Here is a 25,080-nt window from a genome sequence, read left to right as displayed (position 1 = left end):
GTACAAACTTTGTGCCAGAGGCATGCAGGATTAGGGATGGAGGCAGCCAACACAGCCATCAATTGCTGTGGTCTGCACTTATACAACGTGTCACAGAGCCCTGAAGACATAAAACAGATGTACAAATCAATTCTGTCATCTTCAGGCGCATGGTTGTCTCCTAAGGAGAGGCCATCAGCGGAGCAGAGGCAGCAGCGCTATCTCTGAGGGCAGGCAAAGCTGCAGAGCTCTGCTGAGAGCCTCAGGAGTGCAAGGGATCACTTTCCATATGTTCAAAACAATCCCAGCTTCGGAAGACAAAACAATCCTCCGAAACATTCCAGAAAATTATGGTCATCATCACAGCTGACTTTTGTGCTGCACAAAAATTCCCCCAGTGGATCTCTCCCGTCCCAAAGGCCACCTCGGCTCGGCCCCGCAGCCTCACCTTTGGTCTCGCAGATCATCACGTTGCTGTACTCACTCTCCCCTCCCTCGTTGTAACATTGCATCTTAATGTCATAAGAAGTTTCAGGCTGCAGGTGATTTATCAGGTGCCACTGCTTTGTACCTGGAGGGGACACAAAAAGTAAATTGCAGCTCATTTACCCACGGGAGCCAGAATTATGGACAAGGAGCATTGCAGGGACCTTTTCAACCAAATGCAGGGGCGCTGCAGCTTGTCTTGTTAGCACAAGCTAACAAGAATTTTGAAGCACAAAAATCTTCAGTAGTAGCTTCTGGACTTAGCTGAAGCCATGGTCCACGACTGGCATCCCTGCTCATGACAGAGGGCTGGAACTAGATGATCCTGAAGGTCCCTTTCAACCCAAATTATTCCATGACTCTCTAAGACTTGCGTTATCTTGTGAAATTGATTATTAGAAGGACCTTTTGATGAATTAAAGTGAGGGTTTTTTCAGTATTTTCTTTCAAAGAAAGTAATTCTCTACAAAAGCCAAAACTCACTAAACTCAAACCCAGACATCTAAGTGCCCTCACGTGTGCATTTAAGTTCAACAGCAGCCCCGTGCAGCCTAAACATGGAACTGTCAGAGGGATGGGTTTAGGGTGGATTACGCTGACTATTTACAGTACCCAGGGCAAACAACAAGGAAACTGGCACAGAGAGCTTGGGACAAGGAAGAACCTGGCTGTGAGCAGACCTTCTAGAGGTGCAAGGTACCACTGCAGCCATCGGTGTCCCACTGAAAGGACACATCTGGGTGGCTCAATTTGGCCAAAACCCCAAATAACTGGACGTGCATTTTATGAACCATCCTGGGAACACAGCAAGGCTGTCCTGGTGCCACTGCCCCTGCAGAGCCCGAGTCCCAGCCCCAGCCAAGCAATCTCCTCTAATAGGACAGTTTTGTCATCTCTGGCCCCCAGCCAGCTTTTCATTTAGACACCCTCCTGAAGTACTGAGCATTTCAGGATAAATCACTCCCAGTTTTTACTTTCACGGGCTTGTGACAAATTTTACTAAACAGCGACCCTTTTTTTTTTTTTTTTTTTTTTTTTCTAGAGAGTTTAATTAACTGTTTGAGTGCTCTTAATCCCTCTTGGAAAATACCACCTTGAACTGTTTCCACTGTTTCTAAGGAACTGTCTACCACCTACTGATTGAAGCATTAATAAAAAGGCTCGGCCGTGCTGGGCTGTCACCGTGATGCTGCTCCAGCTCCTCCGGGAGCGCAGCCCAGGTGCAGCCCCTCTGCCCGGCCCCAGCAGGGCCCTCTGCACCGGGGGCTGCCCAGCACGGGCCCTGTCCGCACCCCAGTGAAGGCGGACAAGCCCCGGCTCAGGCTGGAGCTGCCTTTCCCTAAATCGCACGTTTTCCCAAGCTTCAGGCTCGGTTTTCCCGGCGCCCCCACCCCCAAGCATTCCTTTCGGTAATTACTACACCAGGTTTTAGGTTTCCGCTTCAAACCATTAGTGGAACTGGAATCAGTACAGGCACTTTAACTGTCCTCTTCGTGCACCATTAGCAAGGGAAAACATTTAAACAACTGACATCAGACTGCATTTACATTTAAAATTCAATCTCCAGGATTCTCGAAACAGAGAAATTCAGAGCAGAAACGGAGAAATGCAGATCATCGCTGCAGGACAGGGGGGGATTTTTTTGCTTTTGCCTAAAGCGACTGAGAGATACCGAGGAGCCATCAGAGCTTTTTGCTTGTTTTTTCCGTCAAATAAAATATGATTTTGCCTGCAGCGGTATTTATAAGGAAAAAAAAAAAGGTTTCTGCAGAGTTTTGAATGTCTCGAAAGACAAGACTTAACAGGAAGCGGTGAGGAAAGCCTGCGGCAAGCACTTAGCTAGCACAGGCATCACAACACTTTTTCCACAACTCATGCAGTCATTTCAAGATAAAATTCCCTGTCATAAAGCAGATTAATTCAAAGGTAACAGAGGGGGAAAAAAAAAGCAAAGAACAAGTGATTTATGGCAAAAATACCTTAAGTCACATGTTCCTCTACATATTTCACATCAAGTGCTTCCAATCACAACTTAATTGAAAATACTTCTCTCTCTTTTTTTTTTTTTCCCTCCTGAAAAGCTAATTTAGGGGAGCACAGTAAAGAAAAGCTGAAGTTTAAATCTTTCCACCAAGTGATTTCTGTTGCAGGCTCTGGCAGAGCGGAGCAGCTGCTAATGGTTTCAGACTGCCACAAAGAGTTCAATACACACACGCTCGGAAAAAAACCCCGAAACAAGCTAATTTCACAGCACAGTGGAGCCCACTTAAACAACCAACTGCTCAGTGTATAAGATTTATAAACACACAAGTTCTGTCTAGCAAAGGCTAAAATACATTTGCAGATGAAGGTGAAGCCTGCATAAGGTTCTTTAAAGCCTCTGAGCTCAAACTCTGGATCTTTAATAGCTTTATAGTGTGCAAAAGCTTATGTCATGCATCAAAGTACTATGTGCAGCATTGTCTGGCAGGGGAAAATTTTCAAAATAAAGGTCCATTCCTCTTGTAACTGAATAAATGAGGGGGAAAATAATTAACGTCATTGGGCCAGAATGAGATCACTGCATTTGCTCAGCCCAAGCAATAAGGACATTAAATAAAATATTTTTAAAAGGGTTTTCCACTTCTGGACTAATATAGACATTATCTAATAACTTCTTCCAGGAAAATGATGATCTAATATGCACAGGGGAAAAAAATAACTTGATTAAAAGGCAAAATGAAGCACAAACATAGTTGCATTTGCAGAGTGCTACAGCACTTGAGGCTAAAAGCAACTTCCTTATAGCAGGAGAAGTGATTAGGCGAGGTAAGAGGAGAGAAGGGCAATTGCACACAAGGTACTACCAGCTTAGAAAGTCCACGCTGGGGTAAATAATTTTAAAAGCCAGCTAGTTGTTAGTACAGTCTGTAACCCAGATGTTTTTATCCTGGGTTAAACCTCATTTACACTGCTTTCTCTTCATACAACTTGGAGCTACACCAGTTTAAATTGACCTTCATTAAGTATCTGTATAACAAGCCAGACTTAAACCAGTAATTAGCTCTCAAGCTTCCACGTCAAAGAGGCTTCAGAGGGAAGAAACCAGCTCACGTGTGGGCAAAACCCGACGTTAGGGAGTTGAGATAGCTCCTTCTGTGAGATATATTATAAAGACTGCTCGGGAAAAGCAGTTTAGATTTCATATAAACACAGCCAACATGGCTACAGGGTGTCCTTCCCCTTCTCCAAGCAGGCGTGCCCGGCACCGTACCGTCCACGATATCCCGCTTGTAGTCGCTGTCGTTGTCGCTGTCCGTGGGCCGGTAATAGATGTAAAATCCTTGGATGGGTGTGTTGTTGTTGCTCGATGTGATGTACTGCAAAAGAATTTTAAGAGACCGCATGAGAGAAGAAAAGTTTTAACTGAGTCCTGCTGAGTTGTCATCACCAAGTAGCCCATGCTATGCAAATAGGAGTATTTTTAATGAGGTTGTGTAAGCAAAGGTGACTGAACTCCCCTGAGTAGACAGAGAGTAGCATGGGTACAAGAGACTGAGCCTGGGCTGACACTTTGCTCCCATATTACTTCCCAAACCCTCAGTTAGGGTTTGACCATGCACAGCCTGAAAATCTGCATGATTAATGGAAATGGAAAAGTTAAAACCATAAAACTCTTCAGAAAGAGTTAAGGTCACTCTAAAAATCAGCTCAAGAATCTTTAAGTTATGCAGCCTCCTGAGGAACCAGAGGTTATTTTAAGTTTATTATCCTTAACATCTCTTAAGGCTGAGCTAGCAGAGCAAACTAACACTGGGAACTCTACACATTAAATCCTCCAAAGTATACCAGGGGGTTAGATTTCAAAACAAGAGCAAAGAATTTCTGTGGGTTTCAATAAGGACTTTAAAGTACTTGTTTACAATAGACGAGGTAACAGGGGAAAGGAAAATGTTTCTCTAACATGAAACCTCCACTGGATGTGAGGGAAGACGGCGGGTTTGAAACACTCTCCCAGCCACCCCAGCCTGGATTGACAAAAGCAGCAGGAATTGCAGGAAACGGAGCCAACTCACTCACAACTCATGGCATGAACAGGGTTTGGGACAGAGTTAAGCCCACTGGTGCCTCTGAGATGTCTGTGCCAGAGCAGGTGGACTGGGGCGGCTGCAGCCTCCCACTGGAGCTGCCAGTTGGGCACATCTGGCGTAACCCGAGGAGGGCTGTGCGGGCTCCCCGGGGAGCTGGAAGGGGAGTGGGGTGGAGGGAAGCCGGGAGATGGTGCAAAACGCAACAGACAACTGACAGGGCTGTCTCTGAGCGGGAAAAAGTGTCTGGAAACGGGGGCAAAGGGCTCAAGAGGCACAAGTCCCATTAAGTCCCCCAGTTCTAACTGCCTTAGCCCCGTCCTAGGAACACGATCATCTCCAGGTCTCGTGGGGAGGAAAACCCCCGCTCACCACTCCGCCAACAACTCTTAATCCTCGACTTTGCAGTACAAGCTGCGGGAAGAACAGGCAGAGCTGTACCCACCGTCCATTTCAGCATGATCTGCGTGTCGCTGATGGCTTCGGTGTAGGCGATGTGCGGGCCGGCGATGGGCCGGCTGGAGAAGCGGCCGGTGAACCCGGCCACCTGGTACGGGCGCGACGCCGCGCTCCGCGGGCTCTCCCCGTAGTTGTTCACTGCGATCACTCGGAACCTGTACATTTCTCCTTTTAAGGGAAAGAGGGAAAAGAAAGAAGCCTTGTAGCAAAACAAGCGCTGGAAAGAGGATTCAAGAAGAGACTAAACAGATTAGGAAGTACTTCTTGCACAGCATCCAGTTAGAAAAGGAGAGGAGTCCCCGCCACAGGCTGAGGTGGAGATGTAAACAACTTCTAGAAGTCACTCAAGGAAAGTCCAAAGGCTATTGGAGATACCTCCATCAGCCCAGGAAATCCCTAAGCTGGTGGGCACTGAGAAGATGCTTCAAAGGACCCCTATCACCATCTACTCCATCTTCTCTTGTATTTTTTGCCTGAGTTTTCAGGGCTAGACACTGGAAGAAGTCACATTTTTCCACTAATGCATTTTTCTCTACATTCTGAGTGTTCACTAGAAGGACAATTAAGTTAAAAATAGCAGTGATACACAACCCTCCTCTCCACATGAACAAGTATTAAATTATGGGAGGTTTTTTTTCCACATGGAAAGCCAGAAATCATCTTGAATTCATGTAACAAGCTCCTAGGCCATATACAAAACCCAAACCTAATGGAGCAGAAACGGGGTAATCCAAGCAGAAGTTAAAACGAAAAAACCTGAAGAGCTGCAGTAATGAAAGATCATTTCTGATACCTGGCTCCAAGTTCCTAACTTCCACAGACAGCTTGGAGGGAGAGATGTTGCCAGCTGCGACGAGCCAGTCGCTGTTGCGACCCAGACGTTTGTACTCCACTTTGAAGGCGGTGATGGGGGAGCCCCCGTTGGCGCGGGGGATCCACGTGACGTAGACGGACGACTCCGAGGCCGTGGATATCGTGGGTCGGTCAGGAGCTTCTGGAACTGAACGGGGAAATTCAGGTACAAGAGGATTAGAGTCAGCTGAAACTTCATTTTCACTAACAACTGATTAGGCTCGTTGCTGATGATTGTGTCGGATTTCACGTATTAACAAGGAGAATCTTAAATCCTCCTGAAATCACCACTGCCCTTACTCTGCTGCAAAGCATGGATGATGAGCAGACAATTCAAGAGGAATTGATATCTCACCAATATAATATTAAAAAATTACATGGTATTGCACTACTCCAACCATTTCTACATGAGAACAGATGCATACACTAAGTGAACAAGAAAAATATTTTCAAGCCCCCAAAATCCCCCCGACCCAATGAGACTTCAACCCATCTGAATTAATGAGTGCTGGAGAAACGAGAAGGAAGAGAGAACAAAGCATGCACCAGGATGTACTTACGGAACTCACTGAAGTTACAGGCAGCAGTGGGACAGAGAGAAGGGAAAGAGGGGTGTTAATAAACCTGGTTGTAAGAGCTGTGAGGCTTTACTAAACCAGCCTGGATTCATGAACATGGAGCTGGTGCTGAGGAGAGGAGTGGAGCAAGGAGCAGCAGGCTGGGGGCTCTGGGGCACGAAGCAGCTGAGCATTTGCAGCCAGGCACTAGTAAGGCCCTTGTGTGGCTCCTCTGACATTGATGCTGCCACAAGCTCAGCTCCTTGCCTGTATTATTAAACCTCTCCGCTCACCTTTGGCTTTACCCCAGATTTTAGATACCTTTGAGATCTCAGCCCCTGAGTAAATCTGCCTGAACTAGGCCAAGGAGTTCAAAGGCTGGGGGAAGGAGGGGTGAGAAAAAGGACTATAAACGTGCTCTTTTCACTGGAAACCAGGCCAAACATTACATCTACTGGGAAATGCCTATATCTCCTCACCATCAGAAATAAGCCTGTCCCTGGGAAGCCACAGGAAAACATTCAGAACAGATATCACACATTTGGAGAACTTAAAACTCTGACACAGCCATTTCCCATTTCCTCTTCCTCTTTCTCAGTGGAAGGAAAGAGAAAACCAGAGTATTTAGCAAAAAGATGCCATAGGTTTACAAATGAGCAGTTAGAACATGGGTTGTAAGTGAAAATTCTATTGTTTTTTGAGAGCCACACATGCAGGCAGCAGCATCCTAAGAAATATGCTATGTAACAGAGTAGCCTCAGAATAAACAGGAAATAGAGGAGGCAATACAAGCACCTGGAGCAGTAATAAACACAGCTTAACTCAGATACAGCTCTTTGCAACACAACTTTTAGTGCCCAACTCACAAACCATCCACACTCCTACCTCCACTGTGGCGAGACAGGTCCGGAAGGATGACACCGAAATTATTTGTGCCTTCATGAACAATGGGATGTTTGGGGATTCCTACGGGTGGAGATGGAGCCTGCGTGTTTTTCGAGGATGATGTTCTTTCTAAGAAGATTTGACAGACAGTACATCAGTGTAGGGCCTGTATAAGGAAATGCTGTTTGTCAATGCTCACTCTACAAGGTCACTTGCTACCGTGCTGCCCTGGCTTCAAATCCCAAGCTGGACAGTCAGGATAGCAATTAGGGAGATTCTCTGGGAGAGCAAGAGAGATTTCCCACCCAGGCTGCGGGTGAGTGACTGTCCATCTGCAGTACTGACATCCACAGTGCTCAGTGGTGATGCCACCAGCTCCTGCCTGTGCTGCCAAGCCCACTCATCACAACGTCACCAGATGGGGAAAGTTATACACTGAAATCCATGTCTAGAGAAAGAGTTAAAATGCTGTGGAAGCAGCTGGAGCCAGTACACCAGGCTGAGAGGGCTTTTGACCTGTGGCAGGATAGTATGGAGCAGGGTGGGGTGGCAGTACTGACTCCCCCGAGTTTGCCAGGGATTGACCACAGGACAGTGAAGAGGAAGCATCATCTGGGTTTAATATGATGGGCTGTGACAAGTGGCTTTGCTGGTGTGAAGCTTCTCAGCCCCCCAGGAAGCTGGGAGGGTTAGTAGGAGGAGGAACGTGAGCATGAACACCAGGATGTCTCTTACAGAAAAGTAGGGGTGGAACGGGATTTTGCCACAGTTTGGTACAATACCCTGGGGGGTTGTTTGAACCTGACTCCTGGAGGAAGGTGGGGTGGAGGAATGTGCACCTGTGATGATAAAGGGAGGAGGTGTAGGACAAAAAATCAGGTAAATGTGGGGCGTTCCACGAGAATCCTCCTGAGACTCAGCCTCTGAGGGTCTGTGCAAGGAAGGGGATGGCTGAGAAGAGGCTGGGGATGGATGACTGCGGCCTCTCGAGATGGTGCTTGGCCTCATGGTAGCACACAGCCTATGAAGGGGGAGCAGGAGAAGGGCTCCTGTGTTAGAGGTTTCTTTGTGTAAGTAGGAGCCATAGTAGAATCCTCATCTAGCATGCTGACAGATGCAGATGAAGAATGAGGCTCCCTTTGGAGCAGGTGAGGGACCAGTCAGCCACACTGAACATTTCTGTGTGTCTGGCCAAGGGTGGTGCAGGCTGGGGCTGTGTCTGCTGGGCTGTGGAGGGCGAGCAGTAGGTCAGCCAGGATTTGAGTTGTTAGCCAGATGCCTGGGAGGGACCCAAAGTTTCATCAGGCACAGACGTTCTGGGTGGTGGGTAGGTCACAATTGGGGAGTTGTTGACTTTTTTAGTGGGGGAGAGATTTTCAGAGGTTGAGTGCCATCAGTTTTGTATCTGTTCATTGATAGAATGGTGAGAAGGATGGTAGCGCAAAGGATCTAAGTATGTTTCACAAATTTCATGAAGACATTAAATTCTTTTTAAAAAATTAGGCTATCCTGTCCATCACAGAATTCCAGAAGGGTTTGAGTCAGAAGGAACTTTTAAGCTCATCTTGGTCCACACCCTCCCCTGGGCAGGGACACCTTCCACTATCCCAGGTTGCTCCAAGCTCCATCCAACCTGGCTTTGGACACTTCCAGGGAGTGGGCGGCCACAGCTTCTCTGGGCAACCTGTGCCAGAGCCTCACCACCCTCCCAGGGAAGAATTTATTCCAAATATCCCATCTAACCCTACCCTCTGTCACTTAAAAGGCATTCTTGGACAGTAGTACAAAAAACATCTACTCATTTGTGTGCTAAAGAGCACAGGCAGCAGCGTCCAAGCTTGAAAGAAAAAACGCTCTGATTAGGAATGTTGTGCTTGTTGCTGTCTGCACACAACTATCAGAACAGCTGGCTTGTGGTCAGCAGAGATTGTCACTGAGGTGTCTGCAAAGCAAACCAGGAACAGCTTTATTGACACATGAAAACTCAATGGTGCAGAGTTTCTTTTATGATTAAAAACCTCAACAAAGACAGGCTGCTCCTGACTTTGCTCCTTAAAGCAAGACAAACCTCACAGTACAAATCTGAACAATCACCCCAAAAATAATATTATCAAGCTTTTAATAGCTTCTACTTACCAACAGCCTCACACTCAAGAAGTTTGCCCTACAGCAATTTTAGCTATTAGAGGCTGTTCTTTAGCAAATAAATTGCAGAATATTTCACATATGGCTTAGCAGATGCCATTAAATGACTGATGTCATTAAATAAATGTCTCTGGAAGGCCAGGGACACAGGGCACATTGTGCTGCACCTACCCTTGCTGGTGCGGAACGTCAGCATGGCCGGCTGGCCCTCGCCCGCGGCGCTCCTGGCCACCATCAGCACCTCGTAGAGGCTGGAGGGCTCCAGCTCGGTGAGGCGCAGCTCGTTCTCGCTGCCGGGCACTCGCACCGTGTGCCAGCCGCCCGCCGCGCTCACGCCGTCCTCCAGCTGCATGCAAGAGAAACTGTCAGCACGGTGCGCTTGGAACTGGGGGCTGCTCACAGCCTGCATTGCACCCCAGAGTACCTCTGCTCCTCCTGCTGTTCTACATTTACCTATGGTTTGTCTCCAGCTGCATGCAAGAGAAACTGTCAGCACAGTGTGCTTGGAACTGGCTGCTCACAGCCTGCACTGCACCCCAAAGCACCTCTGCCCCTTGCCAAAACTCCTGCTGTTCTACATTTACCTATGGTTTGTCTCCAGCTGCTCACAAAGGAGAAACCTCAGCACAGCGTGCTTGGAACTGGGGACTGCTCACACGCTGCATTGCACCCCAAAGCACCTCTGCTCCTCACTAAAACTGCTTTCTACATTTACCTACGGTTTGTCCCCAAGTGCACAAAAGAGAGAAACCGTCAGCACAGCATGCACAGAACCAGGGACTGCTCACAGCCTGCATCACTCCAGACACAGGCACCAAAGCACCTCTGCTCCTCACCAGAACTGCTTTCCTACATTCACCTATGGTTTGTCTCCAGCTGCACACAAGGAAGAAACCATCAGCACAGCACAGGCGGAACTGGGGGCTCCTCACAGCCTGCATTGCACCCCAAAGCTCCTCTGCCCCTTGGCAAAACTCCTGCTGTTCTACATCTACCTATGGTTTGTCTCCAGCTGCTCACAAGGGAGAAACTGCCAGCACAGCGTGCTTGGAACTGGGGACTGCTCACAGCCTGCATTGCACCCCAAAGCACCTCTGCCCCTTGCCAAAACTCCTGCTGTTCTACATTTACCTATGGTTTGTCTCCAGCTGCTCACAAGGGAGAAACTGTCAGCACAGCGTGCTTGGAACTGGGGACTGCTCACACGCTGCACTGCACCCCAAAGCACCTCTGCTCCTCACTAAAACTGCTTTCTACATTTACCTACGGTTTGTCCCCAAGTGCACAAAAGAGAGAAACCGTCAGCACAGCACGCACAGAACCAGGGACTTTCACTCCTTGGAGTAAGCACCACAGCACTCTTTGGATAACTTATTTTCCCTCTCCACGCACATACACACAGTTGGTTCTGACTGGGGTTTTTTTCATTTTCACTTGTGGCTAAATCTACAAGAGCCCAAATGATTTTCAAGCCTTCAGTCAGCCTTCAGCTGTGTGCTACTAAAGGGCTGGACCCAATACCCTAATGAGAAGGACGCTTCCCCTGTACTTGCCCAGCTTCCCCTGTATTTCAGCATTTAAAAATATTTATTGGCTAAAATAGGCAACAAAAAGTAAGTCTTAGTTACTCCTTAAAGATGGCAAAAAAGTCAGCAGAGAAACCAAAGATTTGGTTTCGGGTTTACCAATGCACGTTTCCTTTTTTTAAAAACAAAACCACTTTTTAACTTAGCAGTGAAATCACCAGCTCCGTTAAAGAAAAGAAAGACATTCTGGGTAGTCTCTTAATGCTTGACCTTTGCAGGAAAACATTACCCCAAATCCCAAAGGAAAAGACAAAGATTCCACCAAAAATAAACTACTAAACAATATAAGACTTTAATAAAACATTGGAGGCAGATCTAAATGCTGTGGATTATCAAAGGTTATGCCAGAGGTCTTTGTTCAACTATTTTCTTCTACAGCAGCCACTCCAGGGCTTTTATTCCCCCAACTTTTTTTTTTCCTCTATTAAAACAGGGAAACCAATAAAATAATTTCATGACACAAAGAGAGCACCACCCTATAAACTAGGATAAATTCAGTGCCGAGAAATGCATGAGTGAGCACATTTAATGTGGAAAGGATTGGTGTGAGAGAAGGGAGAGCGTCAAAAAGGTCAAAAAAGCATTCAGAGCTTCCAGGGCTTATGTGAACCAACCACCTTTGGATGAGAAATCATCACTGACAAATTCTGGCACTTGGTTTTCAGGAACCAACAGGTCAAAAATCTAAGCATTCCCTCCAGGCTAAGACAAGATCAGGATGCAGAGGATTAAAAAGCTTATGAAAAATAAATCAAACAGCTTTGCCACACAGAAAACTGGTTTGCTTGGAAGAACAGATGCAGGCATTGCTTGGTTCTGATTTTAGAATCACAGAACTTCCTGAGTTGAAAGTGGCCCACAAGAATTACGGAGTCCAACTCCTGGCTCTGCATAGGAGACCTCAGGAATCCCACCACGTGATGTTCAGCAAAAGAGCTTGGGGTTGACACACCATTTTTAATGCCATAGTAGGTACTGCCCTGCAAATTTCAGTTCACTGTCATATTTGATAACTTCAGTTTAATTGAGTCCCTTTGGGACCCAGAGTAGCAAACTCAGTGATGCACTAAGGTAAAACCCAGCTTCCCTTCTGCTCTCACACATAGATTCAAGCTGGCTCACATTTAAATGCATTTTTAACCCCACTGACTGCACACACACGCCCTGGAGCCCCATTCTCCATAGTGACACTGTAAAGGACAGAAAAGCCTGGATAAATCCCACTTAAAACTAGACAGAGCAGTGTACTGGTGACAGTGTCAGCCATCCCACAAACAAGCTGTGTGTGCACAGGAACATTGTGCTTCGGCTACACACTGTGTTCTGCCTGGCCTGAACCCATGTCCTGGTTCACAGCAGTGTGGAGACAGATAAGCATGCCAAACCTCTCCCTTGGAGAGATGTCCCTTGAGTGGGCTGTGATGGGATCATCTCAGCACTCCTGGATTGAGAAATCCTCATGGTCATGGCAAGTTCCCAGCATGCTTGGGCTCCCATGTAGATTCTTTGTAACCCATTGGTTTTTCCCCCTTTTTACCACCCCACTTTTCCCCATAAAAACCCCTGTTTCTGCCCTGTTTGGGAGCGAGCTGTCACCCCTGTCATCCCTGGCCTCCTTTGCAGGGTTGCTGGAATAAAGGAACTCTGTGGAACTGCTACACAGAGCTCCTGTCTCTTTGTCCCTGTGTCCGCCTGGGGACACCTCACAAGGCAGAGCTGAAATCACGGCTAAGAGCTGAAATCTCTGCTAAGAGCTGAAATCTCTGCTAAGAGCTGAAATCACTGCTAAGAGCTGCCTGCTTACAGCCACGGGCTGCCTGCCCCTTTCCGAGGTTACCCTGCGGCTGAAGGGCTGCCTCAGACCCCATGGAAGCTGTCTCGTGAGGGAGCTCTCTCTGGGAAGGCTGAAGGGCTGCCTCAGACCCCATGGAAGCTGTCTCGTGTGGGAGCTCTCTCTGGGGAGGCTGAAGGGCTGCCTCAGACCCCATGGAAGCTGTCTCGTGAGGGAGCTCTCTGTGGGAAGGCTGAAGGGCTGCCTGAGACCCCAAGGAAACTGTCTCGTGTGGGAGCTCTGTGTGGGAAGGCTGAAGGGCTGCCTCAGACCCCATGGAAGCTGTCTCGTGAGGGAGCTCTCTCTGGGGAGGCTGAAGGGCTGCCTCAGACCCCATGGAAGCTGTCTCGTGTGGGAGCTCTCTCTGGGGAGGCTGAAGGGCTGCCTCAGACCCCATGGAAGCTGTCTCGTGAGGGAGCTCTCTGTGGGAAGGCTGAAGGGCTGCCTGAGACCCCAAGGAAACTGTCTCGTGTGGGAGCTCTGTGTGGGAAGGCTGAAGGGCTGCCTCAGACCCCACGGAAGCTGTCTCGTGAGGGAGCTCTCTCTGGGGAGGCTGAAGGGCTGCCTCAGACCCCATGGAAGCTGTCTCCTGTGGGAGCTCTCTCTGGGAAGGCTGCAGCCTCCGGGTCGAGCCATCAGACCCTGGCTGGCAGCCACAACACGGCGGCACTGCTGGCTCCTTGTGGCACGCGCAGACCCGCGGTGTGTCCCCGCAGGGTGGGCGCGGCTGGGGACGGTACCTTGCGGTATTTGACAAAGTAGGCGTTGATGGGCAGCCCCCCGGCGCGGCCCGGCCGCCACACCAGGCTGTACGTGTCCGGCTTCGGCGTCTGTGGGGGGCTCAGGATGATGGGGGCCTCGGGCGGGGCGGCGGCGCTCGACGCTTTCTCCATCGCAGCCGCGTCCAGAGGAGATTTTGTCGGAGGTGAGCTTGAAAATGCCATTTCTGCACCAAAATCACTGCCGCTCTCGTCGCTCTGGGCAAGCTCCAGAGGAGCTGTTTCTCCTGCTCTCGTGCCAGTTGCTGAAGGAACTGCAAAAGGAGGGTCTGGTTACATCCCCACGATGACGTACATTGCCCCACGCCGAGGGGACGCTAAATCATTTCAGAGTGACATTTCCAAACAAGCCCTGCTGCAAAACACCAGGTCCAGAGGTGCCCACACAGATCTGAGCCTGGTGCCAAGCTGCGGCCTGGGTGTTTTTTCAGGGCACAGCAGTGGGGTTCGGTTTGTTTTGTTTGGTTTGGTGTTTTTTTTCACAGTAGCAAAGAGAGGAAACCTGAAACTCAAGGTCTACAGGCACAGTTTGACCGTATCTCCACTAAATTAAGTCATGGCAATGCATGTTAAAAGAAATAAATAAGTATATAGCTAAATTTGTGAGACAAACCGAGTAATTTGTACGCCGTTGTACAAGGAACTTTTCATGGCCTGCACTGGCATGCACACAAGAGGACATTCTCCTACCCCAGTTTCTGAGGTTTTAGCTGTAATTTAGAGAAGCTTTGAAAGCTGCACAACTCAACTACTTCATTTGAAAATTTATGCTGAGAATAAACTCAGTTTACAGGAAGATCTACATGCAATTTAATACCAACGCATTTCTAGAAATCCTTCTCCAGCCTCCTCCATCCTATTTACTTTTGCTGGTATGAAAAAGAAATCTATATAGCATCAGTACTCTAAAAGAGGCCACAAGACAAAAAAAAAGGCCTATTCGGTTGATGCAGGGCCCGTAAGAATTCCAGGCAGGAAAAGGGTGGCAGGTTGGACATGTGAGATTATCCAGGACAAGAAAACATCAGTACTTAAAGCAAGAAGGTTTGGGAAGCAGCACAGCTCCTCAAGGCTGCGCACGGCAGCAGCGGGACAGCCAGATGTTCGGAGCCCTGTCCGTCCTTTCAGATTTGTGTAGGTTTATGTTACGTGCCGGGGTCTGGAAGGGGAAGGGAATGAAGGGAACTTGGTTTACAAAACAAACAAATTCCTTGGTAATGTAAAGCCTAGGCAGTGTTAGCCTGGCTGACTCAGATTCCTTCAAACCTCCATTAAAATACCAGCAGCAAGTGTGGCTGCTATTTTTGGCCACTTTTTAAAAAGCTGGGAAGGAAAGTTCTCTTTTCAAATTGAAGACATGCTCTCGGCAAGCATTCCTTGTTTGTTTCTTCTCATTTATTTAGCAATGCCACAAAATTCAGAGACAGGAAGAAGGCAACAGCGTGGGGAGGATGTCCCCAAAGCCCAGATGGTCCTAAAATGCCAGACACTCCCAGAACAATCCCTGAGCGAAAGGATATCTCAGCTGTCAGTGGAGCAGCGGGAAGGGCGTGATATTGGAAACAAATGGGAGGAGGTGGAAGGCCCTCAGCTCCGTGGTGGACCCCAAAGATGTGGGTGGGCATGGTTTGGTTTGGCGCCTGCTGGCACTGGGGACACGGACTCTTGGAGTGGAGGATGAGTTGTGGTTTCAGCTGGTGACAGCAGACCCACAGCCAGCGCTGTGTTTATTGCTGCAGGAGGGGAGTCGTCAACAACTGCTGAGTTGTTGTATTTTTGCTTTGGAAAACAAGCCCCGGGTAACAATTCCCATTGAGTAATTCAGATCAAAGCTCTTTCTGCAAAGTTTCTGGCATAATTACTACCCATGTAACCCAGCACATCAGCCTTCTCTCTGCTGCTGTGTCATTATGGAACTTTTTTTTGGCTGTTGCTCCCAGTGCCATCCCTTTCCCCTTAGCCATGGAGATTTTTCTTCCTCAGCTTCCCCATTCCACCAGGAACACCAGAAGCACTGAGCTGAGTCAGGCCAAAGGCTGCATGCACCCAAAATCCTGATCCCACCAGCAACCAGAGAAGGACTGAATCACCCAAATTTGGGCATTAAAAGAATGTATTCATAGAATCTTAGAATGATTTGGGTTGGAAGGGACTTTAAATGCCATTCAGTTCCACCCCACTGCCATGGGCAGGGACACCTTTACTATCCCAAGTTGCTCCAAGCCCTCCCTATCCAACCTGGCCTTGGACATTCCCAGGGATGGGGCAGCCACAGCTTCTCTGTGGCCTCACCACTCTCACAGGGAGGAATTTCTTCCCAATATCTCATCTAACCCTGCTCTGTGGCAGTGTGAAGCCATTCTCTCTTGTCCTGTCACTCCAGGCCCTTGTACAAAAACTCTCTCCAGCTCTCTTAGGCATGAGAAGAGGGTCTAAGATCTCCCCAAATCCTTCTCTTCTCCAGGATGAACCATCCCAACTCTCCCAGCCTGGCTCCAAACCACACATTCCATAATACCCAGTACTCTACTGCCCACTGTTGTTTCTCCCCTTCAGCTGCCTCATTTTGAAGGGGAAGAGCCCTCACTTTTTCAGCCTCCCCTCCTGCAGAAACCCTTCCCCACCTGCTGTGTTTCACAGCACCTTGGCTTGTTCTCCTGCTCCCTGCTGACCAGGGTACAGCCACAGGCAGAGCCAGCAGCTCTGGGTTTTATCTCTGCTGTGCAAACAGGTCACATTCCCAGCCTCTTCTTCCCTGCTCCTTTAACAGCCAGAGGATCCTCCCTCTTTCCAAGCTCTCCAAATACCTCAGCACAGGCTGGGGAAGCCCTCTGAAAACCTGAACACAGCACATCAGTGAGGTCACCCACACCTGGCACGTGTTTCAAATCACATTAGGACTTCTCAGAGCTTCTCTAAGGTTTCTGTAGGAGTAACTTCAGCCTGTTTGCCCCTGAAACACCCACCTGTGTGGACTAAATGCTCCTTGTGTTTTTCACTCCCTCTCCTGCTACTCAGACTGCCTGCAGTGTATTTTTCTCCTTCATTTCCATAAGATGAAGTTATTTTGGAGATTTAACTTTGTGTTCAGTAGCTCTGGGAAGCTCCTGCAACTGTCTAAAAAAGAGACCCAAAAAGGGAGGGCCGTGGGTACAGGATCCTGAGGCATCATTTTACATTTTGGTGGTTTCTCACTATGATGGCAGCTGAAGTTGTCCTGCCCACTGTAAGACCATGCAATGAATCACAGCCTGGAAAAGATCCAGCAGAAGGGAAAAAAAAAATATTTTTTTCAGCCAAATGGGCTCTCTTACTGTGTGCTGGGACAAGGCAAATTACAGGAACGGGGACTGAAGCTGAGAGGTGTTTAAGGTGATCCTTCTACTGAAGCAATGGAATCCCAGCTGAAGTCATCCAGGTGCTTCGGAAGTGTTACCTGGCAGGAATTCTTCATTAAACAGCTGAGTGTCTGAGCATGTCTTTGGCATGGCTGGGAGCTGTTCTAAACCCCTAACAGCTCCCAGAAAGTCCTCAGAGACTTTTATATCAAAACCAAATGCCTTAACCACCCTCTGCACCATAATCAGCAGCCAGTACAACGTATTAGAAACCGATAAAAGTTAATAAACAAAGCATTAAAATTGAACTCACTGCCATAAAATTCTGAAGCAAAGCACTGGGATTTTTCTCTTTAACGCAGGCTGAATTCTGGGATGATATTTAGTTTCGTTTTTCCACTCAGCAAGGTCCAAAAATAACTGATTTATAAAACTACATGATGGGATCACTTTCTTGAGGTTTCTTCTTTCTTTTTTCCTCTAAGTGAACCTTTAAGCATCTTTTTATGTTATTTACAGGAGTTTTAAACTCTAACCAAAGAACTTTAAATATGGGGCCACATATTAAATCCCACTAACCTGAAATCTCCCTGGCATTCAGCTAAATTAACTGAGGCAAGGTGCTGAAAGAGCTGAGAAACTTAAGTAACTTCATGTAACTAAAAATCTGTATCTCGGTTCTTGTGGAGGGAACTTGGGGGAGCTCAAACCTGTTATTAATGTCACATAATATTCCAAAGTGAGGAAAGGCTCTTTCCCATTTTGCTTTAGTGTAACTACTGTCTTTTCCTAGTAGTAATTTCAAGATATAAATAAAAAATATCAGCCTTGTGGGAAATGGATTTGTAGAAAATTCTCAAAACCTGACAGAAGGCTCACATGGTATGTATTTGTATGTAAACATTGGGACAAGAAATGGTGACTTAGAAATGTTGTGGAATACGACAGATATTGTTGAGAGACAAATGGAAACAGAAACAAGTTTTAAAGGATGGTTTTGTAAAAAAGACTAGATACTTTGGAGAAATAGAACTATGAAAGATGCACTGTATTAGGACCTGCGAGGGGTAATTTTAGATGATTGGCTTTAAGGCATGAAAGGCTCTCGTCCCCTCAGTTGCCCCATCTCTGAGTCAGAAAAGGGCTTAGTCTGACACACCCTCAGATAGTTTTTTTCACATAGAAGATGCTAAGCCCATGCAATGCACACAGCATTCCTCCTTTGCCTAAGGTGGGATGGAGGAACTGCTCCGTGAAGACAACTAAGACGCCTCTGCTTCCTTTCCCTGAGATTCTGCCTCACCCACCTGCTTATTTTGAGGCATTTCTCACCTAAATCAGGGAGCCAAGAGGGAAGTTTGGGGCTTCAACTTACCGACTGTCAGGAAGGCTGTGGCCAGGGCGGAGCCGTGCTCGTTGCTGGCCTCGCAGCGGAACTGCCCGGCACGCTCGGGGGTCACGTTCCGCAGGCGCAGGGAGCCCCAGCCCGCCCGGGGCACCCAGGGGCACCGGGGCTCTGGCCCTGCTGGGGGAGGGCTCTGTGCTTTGGGGGGCAGCCCCTGGCTGGGGTGGCCGATCACGAGGCCTCTGCTGTCGTACCAGCGGATCAGAGGAGCGGGCAGGCCGGTGGCATTGCAGGACAGGGTCACATCCCCACCGGCCACCACAGTGGTGTTGGCCGGGGAAGAGATGATGATGGGGACAGAGTCTTTGCCTGGGGGGAAACACAACCAAAGAATGAATTCAACTAAGGGATATGACACTTAATGCCAGAACAAGTCAATATAATTTAAAAAAATCACATGTGGTTCTTTCTAACCATTTTAACAATGATTTCTTCTGTACACAGCATCTCTAGACTTCCTTTCCAGACTGCAGAGATCAGCACAGACTCCACCTTAGAGGAGGCTGATAAAAACCTACACTCAAACTGCACTTTAAACTTTCTAAAGGACAAAGACTTGACTGTCAGGGAGGAACACAGCGCAGGCAAGACTGGCTTAGTCCACTCCACACATGCACAGGCCATGAGATCTCTGCTCAGCCAGGCTCTGCACAGCTCACACCAACCAAAACTGGTCCAGAGAAGGTTCAAAGCTTCAGCTACACATGACAGGGAGAGAACGGGGATGGCAGTGTTGCCACCATCCTTGTGCCAGCAGAAATCAACTTCTCTGGGTATTAGAAGGTATCTTAGAGAGAAAAGAGATCAAAAGTACTGCTGGTACCTGATCCTGCAAATCTGATAGAGGGGAAGTGTGCATTAACCCCAAACCTGATGATTGTTGTGTAAACTTGATTATGGAACAGGCTTAACTACTCAGCAGCCAATACTACTAGGAGTACCAGCTCACCCAGCACAACAGGATCCTGATTCCATTTAAGAATAAATCGCATCAAGTCCAATCATAAGCTGATTTGATCGCAGCTGATAATCCAGGTTTTAAGTATCAAGTAGCCACACTACCCCAGAAATCCCTGCATCTCTTAAAATCCAGCTGAAAGCACCTTCTTTGTAAGATTAGTGGTCAGAAACAAATTAATATATAATCTAGGGGAAAAAAATACCACAACAGAATAAAGCTTAAAGTATAAATGCTAAATGTGAGTTCTTGAGGGCTCCAAGTGCTCCTACCTGGCTGCACACGGAGTCTCCCCGTGGACTGCACAAACCCAATTCCATTGCTTCCCACACACTGGTACAAGCCAGAGTCCTCCAGGGTGACCCCGCAGATCCGCAGGTGGCTTCCCGTGGGGAAGTGTCGTGGGGAGGGCTGGAGAGGAGCCGCATTGTGGAGCCAGGTGAGGGTGGGAGCAGGGCTGCCGCCAACCTCGCACCAGAAATGGACGCTCGCTCCCGCAGCCACGGTTTCGTCCTGCAGTCCCCTGGAGAGTGAGGCAGGTTCTGGAAAGGGAAATGATTCCACATAAACGACTTAGACTAAGTCCTGAAAAAACTGCTGTGAAACATTACACAGGCTTATCACATCCAAGGGCTGAACAGGAAGCACAAGCTGCACAGGCCGAAGCTGGTTTTCCCATGCATGGGCTTATTTGAACGGTTTCTCCCTTTTATTTCAACAGCCACATGCTTGCATTAATCTTGTAAATAAAAGACTTCTATTTTCAAAACAACTAATTAGTGACACTCTCCAAAAAGAGGTGTGTTGTGCATCAACACCCTGTTTTCTAAGTAACTCAAACACACACATTTTAAAACTCAAACAAAATCTGTCACGAATGCAGAAAAACTCAAGTAGCAGGAAAATCTGCTATAATGGAAAGCGGAGGTGAGGAACAACTAGCAGCCAAACAAAAGAGGCCAAGCATATGATTATATTTTTTCTGCTTTTGTTGACATTCTCATCCAAACATATCGCCTTCCTTCACCAGTTTTTGTTCACATACCACCTCAAAAGAAGCAAATCTGGTCCCTGGCACATTACCGACACTGGCACTCTGCAGGAAAATAAATGGATCAGTTCTTTCCTTGGAGTTTGTTATCCTTCACTGTTTCATTATTTCAGACTGCAAATGGTTTGAAGAGATAAATAATTACGGATTTTAACTTGGGAGAAATGATGGGATATGGTCATTATAAACAGATCTGTATTCTTTATTTTAATATGCTTAAGGTTGAGAAAGAATGCAAGGCTGTTTGGAAGCAGATGCCAAAACCAGCAGGTATATGAAGGGTATGTTTGTTGCCTGGATGAAAAATGAAATGTGAAAATGTCTTTAATTCTTACCAAGTACAGTAAGCGAATAGTTAACATATTTCACTGCTCCAGAGTCACTTCCCACCACGCAGGAGTAATTCCCAGCATCCGATGGCTCCAGCCGGTCCGTGACCAGGTGGGAGTGCAGCAGCTTCCACCCGCCTCTCCTGAGCGCATCCCGGCCGTCCTTCACCCAGCGGATGGGGGCTGCAGCTGCCCCACTGACCACACACTCCAGGGTCAGGGCGCTGTGCCGGGGCACTGCCAGGCTCTGGGGAGCCAGCGGGTGAAGGATGTGGGAGCCACCTGAAGAAGGGCCTGGAGGAAAGGAGACGAATCGTGGAATAGAATCACAGATTGGTTTGGGCATCTGGTCACCTTTCACCAGACTGGTTTGTTCCAAGCCCTGTCCATCCTGGCCTTGAACATTTCCAGGGATGGAAAAGCCACAGCCTCTCTTGGCAGAGAGCTTCACATGGCTCACCATCCTCACAGGGACCCAATATCTAATCTAAACCTATGAGTGTCATTCCCCCTTGGAATGGGGGAATCATTGCCATTCCCCCCTGTCCTGTCACTCCAGGTCCTCTCCCTCTATTCTTCTTGTAGGCTCCCTTCAGGTACTGGAAGGTCACAATCAGGTCACCCCTAAACCCTCTATTTTACAGGCTGAACTATCCCAATTCTCTTAGCTTTTCCTTGCAGGAGAAATCAACCAAGCTTTAAAACCACACCCTCCCATCCCATTCTCTGTCCTCCTCCATGTCTTTCAAACACTGCACTTGGGACTGAGCATGATGTTGTAACACTTCCAGAAGTCTTGCCCCAAAAAAGATTTGGGGACAGAAGTATTAACAGTATTCCCTTTCCAAAGGTGACTGCCTGGGATTTGAAAAGCAGTCATGCTGCTCCTCCACAGTGAGGGGAAATAAGAACTGAATGTGCAAAGAATGCAGGAGAGATCTTACATACCATGGTGTTGGAGGCACTGATGGGCCCTTGCTAAAAAAAGGGATGTTATTTATTCTGTTTGAGCTGTGTTAATTCTGGAAAGATGAGCTGAATACTCACGTGTGACTGTGAGCTTCCGTGCAGTGAGTTCTACTCTGAGGTCGTGAGTAACTGGGTTGTATGCTGCACACTTGTAGGATCCTTTGTTTTCTAAAGATACATTCAAAATTTGCAGGTTTCCAGATGGAAGAATTAGGTAGTTGTCTGAACAAGCAGGGAAGGTGAAAAGAGGATTAAATTTAATTTAGTTTCAAAAGAGGTCTTCCTTTTCTGTAATTTTTAAAATTAATTTGTCAGCTATACCTACTTATTCTAAATAGAGAATCAAAAAGAAATCATCATGCAAAGGAGACTCATTTCCAAGGGTAGGTTTAGATAAAGTAATTTGTACAGGAAGTTCTGCAAACTTCCAGACGAGTTTTTTCCCTTAGGTTCAAAGAAAAAACTCCAGGCAAGCTTTTGCTGGATACTTATATTGCACAAAACACCTCACCTGTTGATTGCTCCAGCCATTTCCCCTGCACTTGGAAGCGAACCTGTGCTTTGGGGTGACTTTCTGGCACCTTGCACCTGATGAGAGCTGTGCCTCCTTCCTCTGCTGCAACAGCTGCTGTCCCCAGGGCATCAAAGTCAGCTAAACCTGGAGAGAGTTGGGAACAGGGTAAGAGCAGCCACGGCTTGGAGGAGGGGAAGGGCAGGAAGCTCAGTCTGTGTGTTCAGAATACAGTTGGTCTCATGCTGATTATTTTCTCTGCTGCAGCTTTTGGACACTCACATCAACAGGCCTGGTCTATCCTGCAGCCCATAAGAGCATAAACCCTCCTTACCCACTTCCTTACTACAAAAAGCTTTTACATGGGAACAGTGAGGAGAAAAAATAATTCCTACATCCCCTCAACTGCTCCCAGAAAAGCCAGCAGAGACACTGGAAAGGCTGCAGGACTCCTCACACACTCTGCAGGCACTACAGAAGACAATTCACACTGACAGCAGGAAGCCTATCCATAAAAACATGGAATTGTCTTTCTGGGATGATAATGAGGCAGGCAGAGAGCTCCCAGCACCTTCCTGTGTGCTGCCAAAACCTCCAAGAAAGGAGGAAAAGTGTGAAAGCTGCTCTTTTACTCCCTCCATGTTCAAACTTCTTTGAGGCTGTGAAGTTTTCTTATGCTGGCCACCCTTGGAGCTCTCTTGAGAGGGACTGGCCATGGGTCAGTACTTTACCAAAACACTTATAAGAGATTTTCCTCCCAAGGGGATTTTGGACATGCTCCATAGATGAGGTACCCTTCCAGAGAAATCACTCAAACCCTGCTTGACAAAGACCTGATTCAGACAGCCCACAGATCCCAAGCAGACAAACCACACTCATGCAGGAATATTGTACTCCCGTTCTCAGCACTGCACTGTCCTTCCCATGTGGAAGATATTGTCCTCCCTCTTCCAAATCCCTCGAGGACACACAATTTACAGATCAAGCATCAAAGCAAAGACTGATCAGAAGAACCAGTGCAACTAAGAGAAGGGAAGCTGTCCCTAAGAGGTGAGAAGAATGTCCCCACCTGAAGAACATCAACACTGGTTTGATCAAATAAAATGAAAGTTAAAATCTGCAGCTCCCACTTATTTCCCAGGCAACAACTCCCACAGATTTCTCCTCAACTCTCATGCATGCTTCTACAATGGTGTGGCAGTTCAGCTGCTCTTTCAACATCCTTTGTGAAGGAAGCATTTGAGAATCTTGTATTTTCAGGCCAATTCATGGAAATGAATATTATTTCATTGAATAACATTTGTGTTTGCTGAAGGAGACCCTTGAGGTCCTTCAACTCAAAATGAGACGGACACCAACACTAAATCCATCAGGTATGGTTTGGTGTAGCTGAGGCTTTAAAAGCCTCCAAGGGTGGGGATCCACAAGCTTTCGGGGGAATCTGCTCCAGGGCTGCATCACCTGACAGGTCTCAGATGATGTAATAAAAAAAAAGGCAAGATGTGTACAATCCATCGTATTGTACATACTGGCTGAGGAAAAAAAACACCCCAGAACATTTTGATCTGGGCATTTTCTAAAAGTCAAAGAACAAGCCATACAAGCCAGCTGAGAATTGGCAAGGAGCAAAGAACAGAAATGCAGATGAACTTACTGCCCATGGACACCGTGGCCGGCCGGCTCAGCACGGCGCCCACGCCGCTGCTCGCCACGCACTGATAGCGCCCGCACGTCGCCGGGCTCAGGGACACGACTGTCAAAGATCCCGGCTGGATTTCCACCTCTCCCGCCCTGCTGTTCAGAGGCTCCCCATTAAACAGCCAGGAAATGCGAGCTGTGGAGGGCTCAGCAGAGCAGCGCAGTTGGACGGGCTCACCAGACTTCTGGACAGTAGATGAGGGCTCAGAAATAAAGCGGGGAGTTATATCTGAAAGGAAAAATACACATACTCAATATATGTTAGAGACCAGAACTTTGCATGGACACAGGTGATAAGGTTAACAATGTGGTGGCTGGTAGGAAAGACTCACCATATAAAGGGTCTCTAAACTCCAAGTTGCAAGTGATACTCAAGCAAGTGCTGCCTTTTCCTTGGCAAGAGGAACTCAGGGGAGATTCCTGCTCGCTCTCAAACACTGGGAAAATGTCAAGATTCAAGCCCCATAAAGGGGGTAACAACAGTTAAATGGAGGTAGGTGCAGTAAGGGTAAGTAAATCCCCAAGTGTGCACAAGGCACAGGAGTCAGGCTTGCCAGGGCCAGCAGAAATTGCAATCCCACTGGATTTATCCAGAGGAAAACAGCACCCGTCACCTGAGGAGATGGAGCACAGGAACACGCAGCTGTAGCTGATCTGTCCCATATGAAGCAGGCCCGGACGTGACTTGTAAAATGCTAGAAATGGCAGGAGCCTGCCAGGTATTTACACAGAACCGTCTCCGAGTCTGCAGAACTAATTAAAAATAGCCGGATAAAAAAAAGCTGGACGAACAGCAAAGGCTCTTGCTAATTCCAAATACATGGACTTCATCAGGACAAGGATGATGAATTGGGCATCCATTATCTTTACTGAGTAAAGATGAACAGAAACAGGAAGAGCTGCTAATAAATAAAAGGTTCAATTCCACAGAACTTGGTTATGAGAATCCATTTATTTGCCAGAAGAAAATTCCTGCTTGTTGGAAGAGATTTTTTCCTATTCTGGCCAATGAAACACTGGGAAGTATTTCCATTTGTTTTCTATTGAAATCTCCACTAAAGATTTTGCATGAAGGAAGCAAGCAAAAGGCAATTAACACCAGTAATATTTAATTGGTTAGTAACATAAATTAGGAGAAAAAACTGCATTAAAAATAGACACATTGGCAGGGAAAAACAACTTCTATTTTGTAAAG

At 47.4% G+C, this 25,080-nt stretch overlaps 1 protein-coding gene across 3 annotated transcripts in view; it reads right to left on the bottom strand.

Annotated features, from left to right (window-relative positions):
* CDON (cell adhesion associated, oncogene regulated) overlaps window positions 1–25,080 on the bottom strand; it is a 58,508-nt gene that overhangs the window by 11,883 nt on the left and 21,545 nt on the right. For all 3 annotated transcript variants that reach the window (XM_038161253.1, XM_038161252.1, XM_038161254.1), the window contains exons 3-15: window positions 23,842–24,114; window positions 22,188–22,334; window positions 21,755–21,898; window positions 20,714–21,001; window positions 19,600–19,869; window positions 18,340–18,678; window positions 13,588–13,880; window positions 9,602–9,776; window positions 7,286–7,414; window positions 5,785–5,991; window positions 4,978–5,159; window positions 3,719–3,824; window positions 428–550 (exon numbers count right to left, since the gene is read on the bottom strand). In XM_038161253.1, the coding sequence (XP_038017181.1) occupies window positions 428–550; window positions 3,719–3,824; window positions 4,978–5,159; window positions 5,785–5,991; window positions 7,286–7,414; window positions 9,602–9,776; window positions 13,588–13,880; window positions 18,340–18,678; window positions 19,600–19,869; window positions 20,714–21,001; window positions 21,755–21,898; window positions 22,188–22,334; window positions 23,842–24,114 (2,676 nt within the window). The remainder of the gene's footprint in view (window positions 1–427; window positions 551–3,718; window positions 3,825–4,977; window positions 5,160–5,784; window positions 5,992–7,285; window positions 7,415–9,601; window positions 9,777–13,587; window positions 13,881–18,339; window positions 18,679–19,599; window positions 19,870–20,713; window positions 21,002–21,754; window positions 21,899–22,187; window positions 22,335–23,841; window positions 24,115–25,080) is intronic.

This window comes from Motacilla alba, chromosome 24 (genome assembly GCF_015832195.1).
Source record: "Motacilla alba alba isolate MOTALB_02 chromosome 24, Motacilla_alba_V1.0_pri, whole genome shotgun sequence".
NCBI classification, from domain to species: domain Eukaryota; kingdom Metazoa; phylum Chordata; class Aves; order Passeriformes; family Motacillidae; genus Motacilla; species Motacilla alba.
This window is presented reverse-complemented; position numbering and strand designations above follow the sequence as displayed.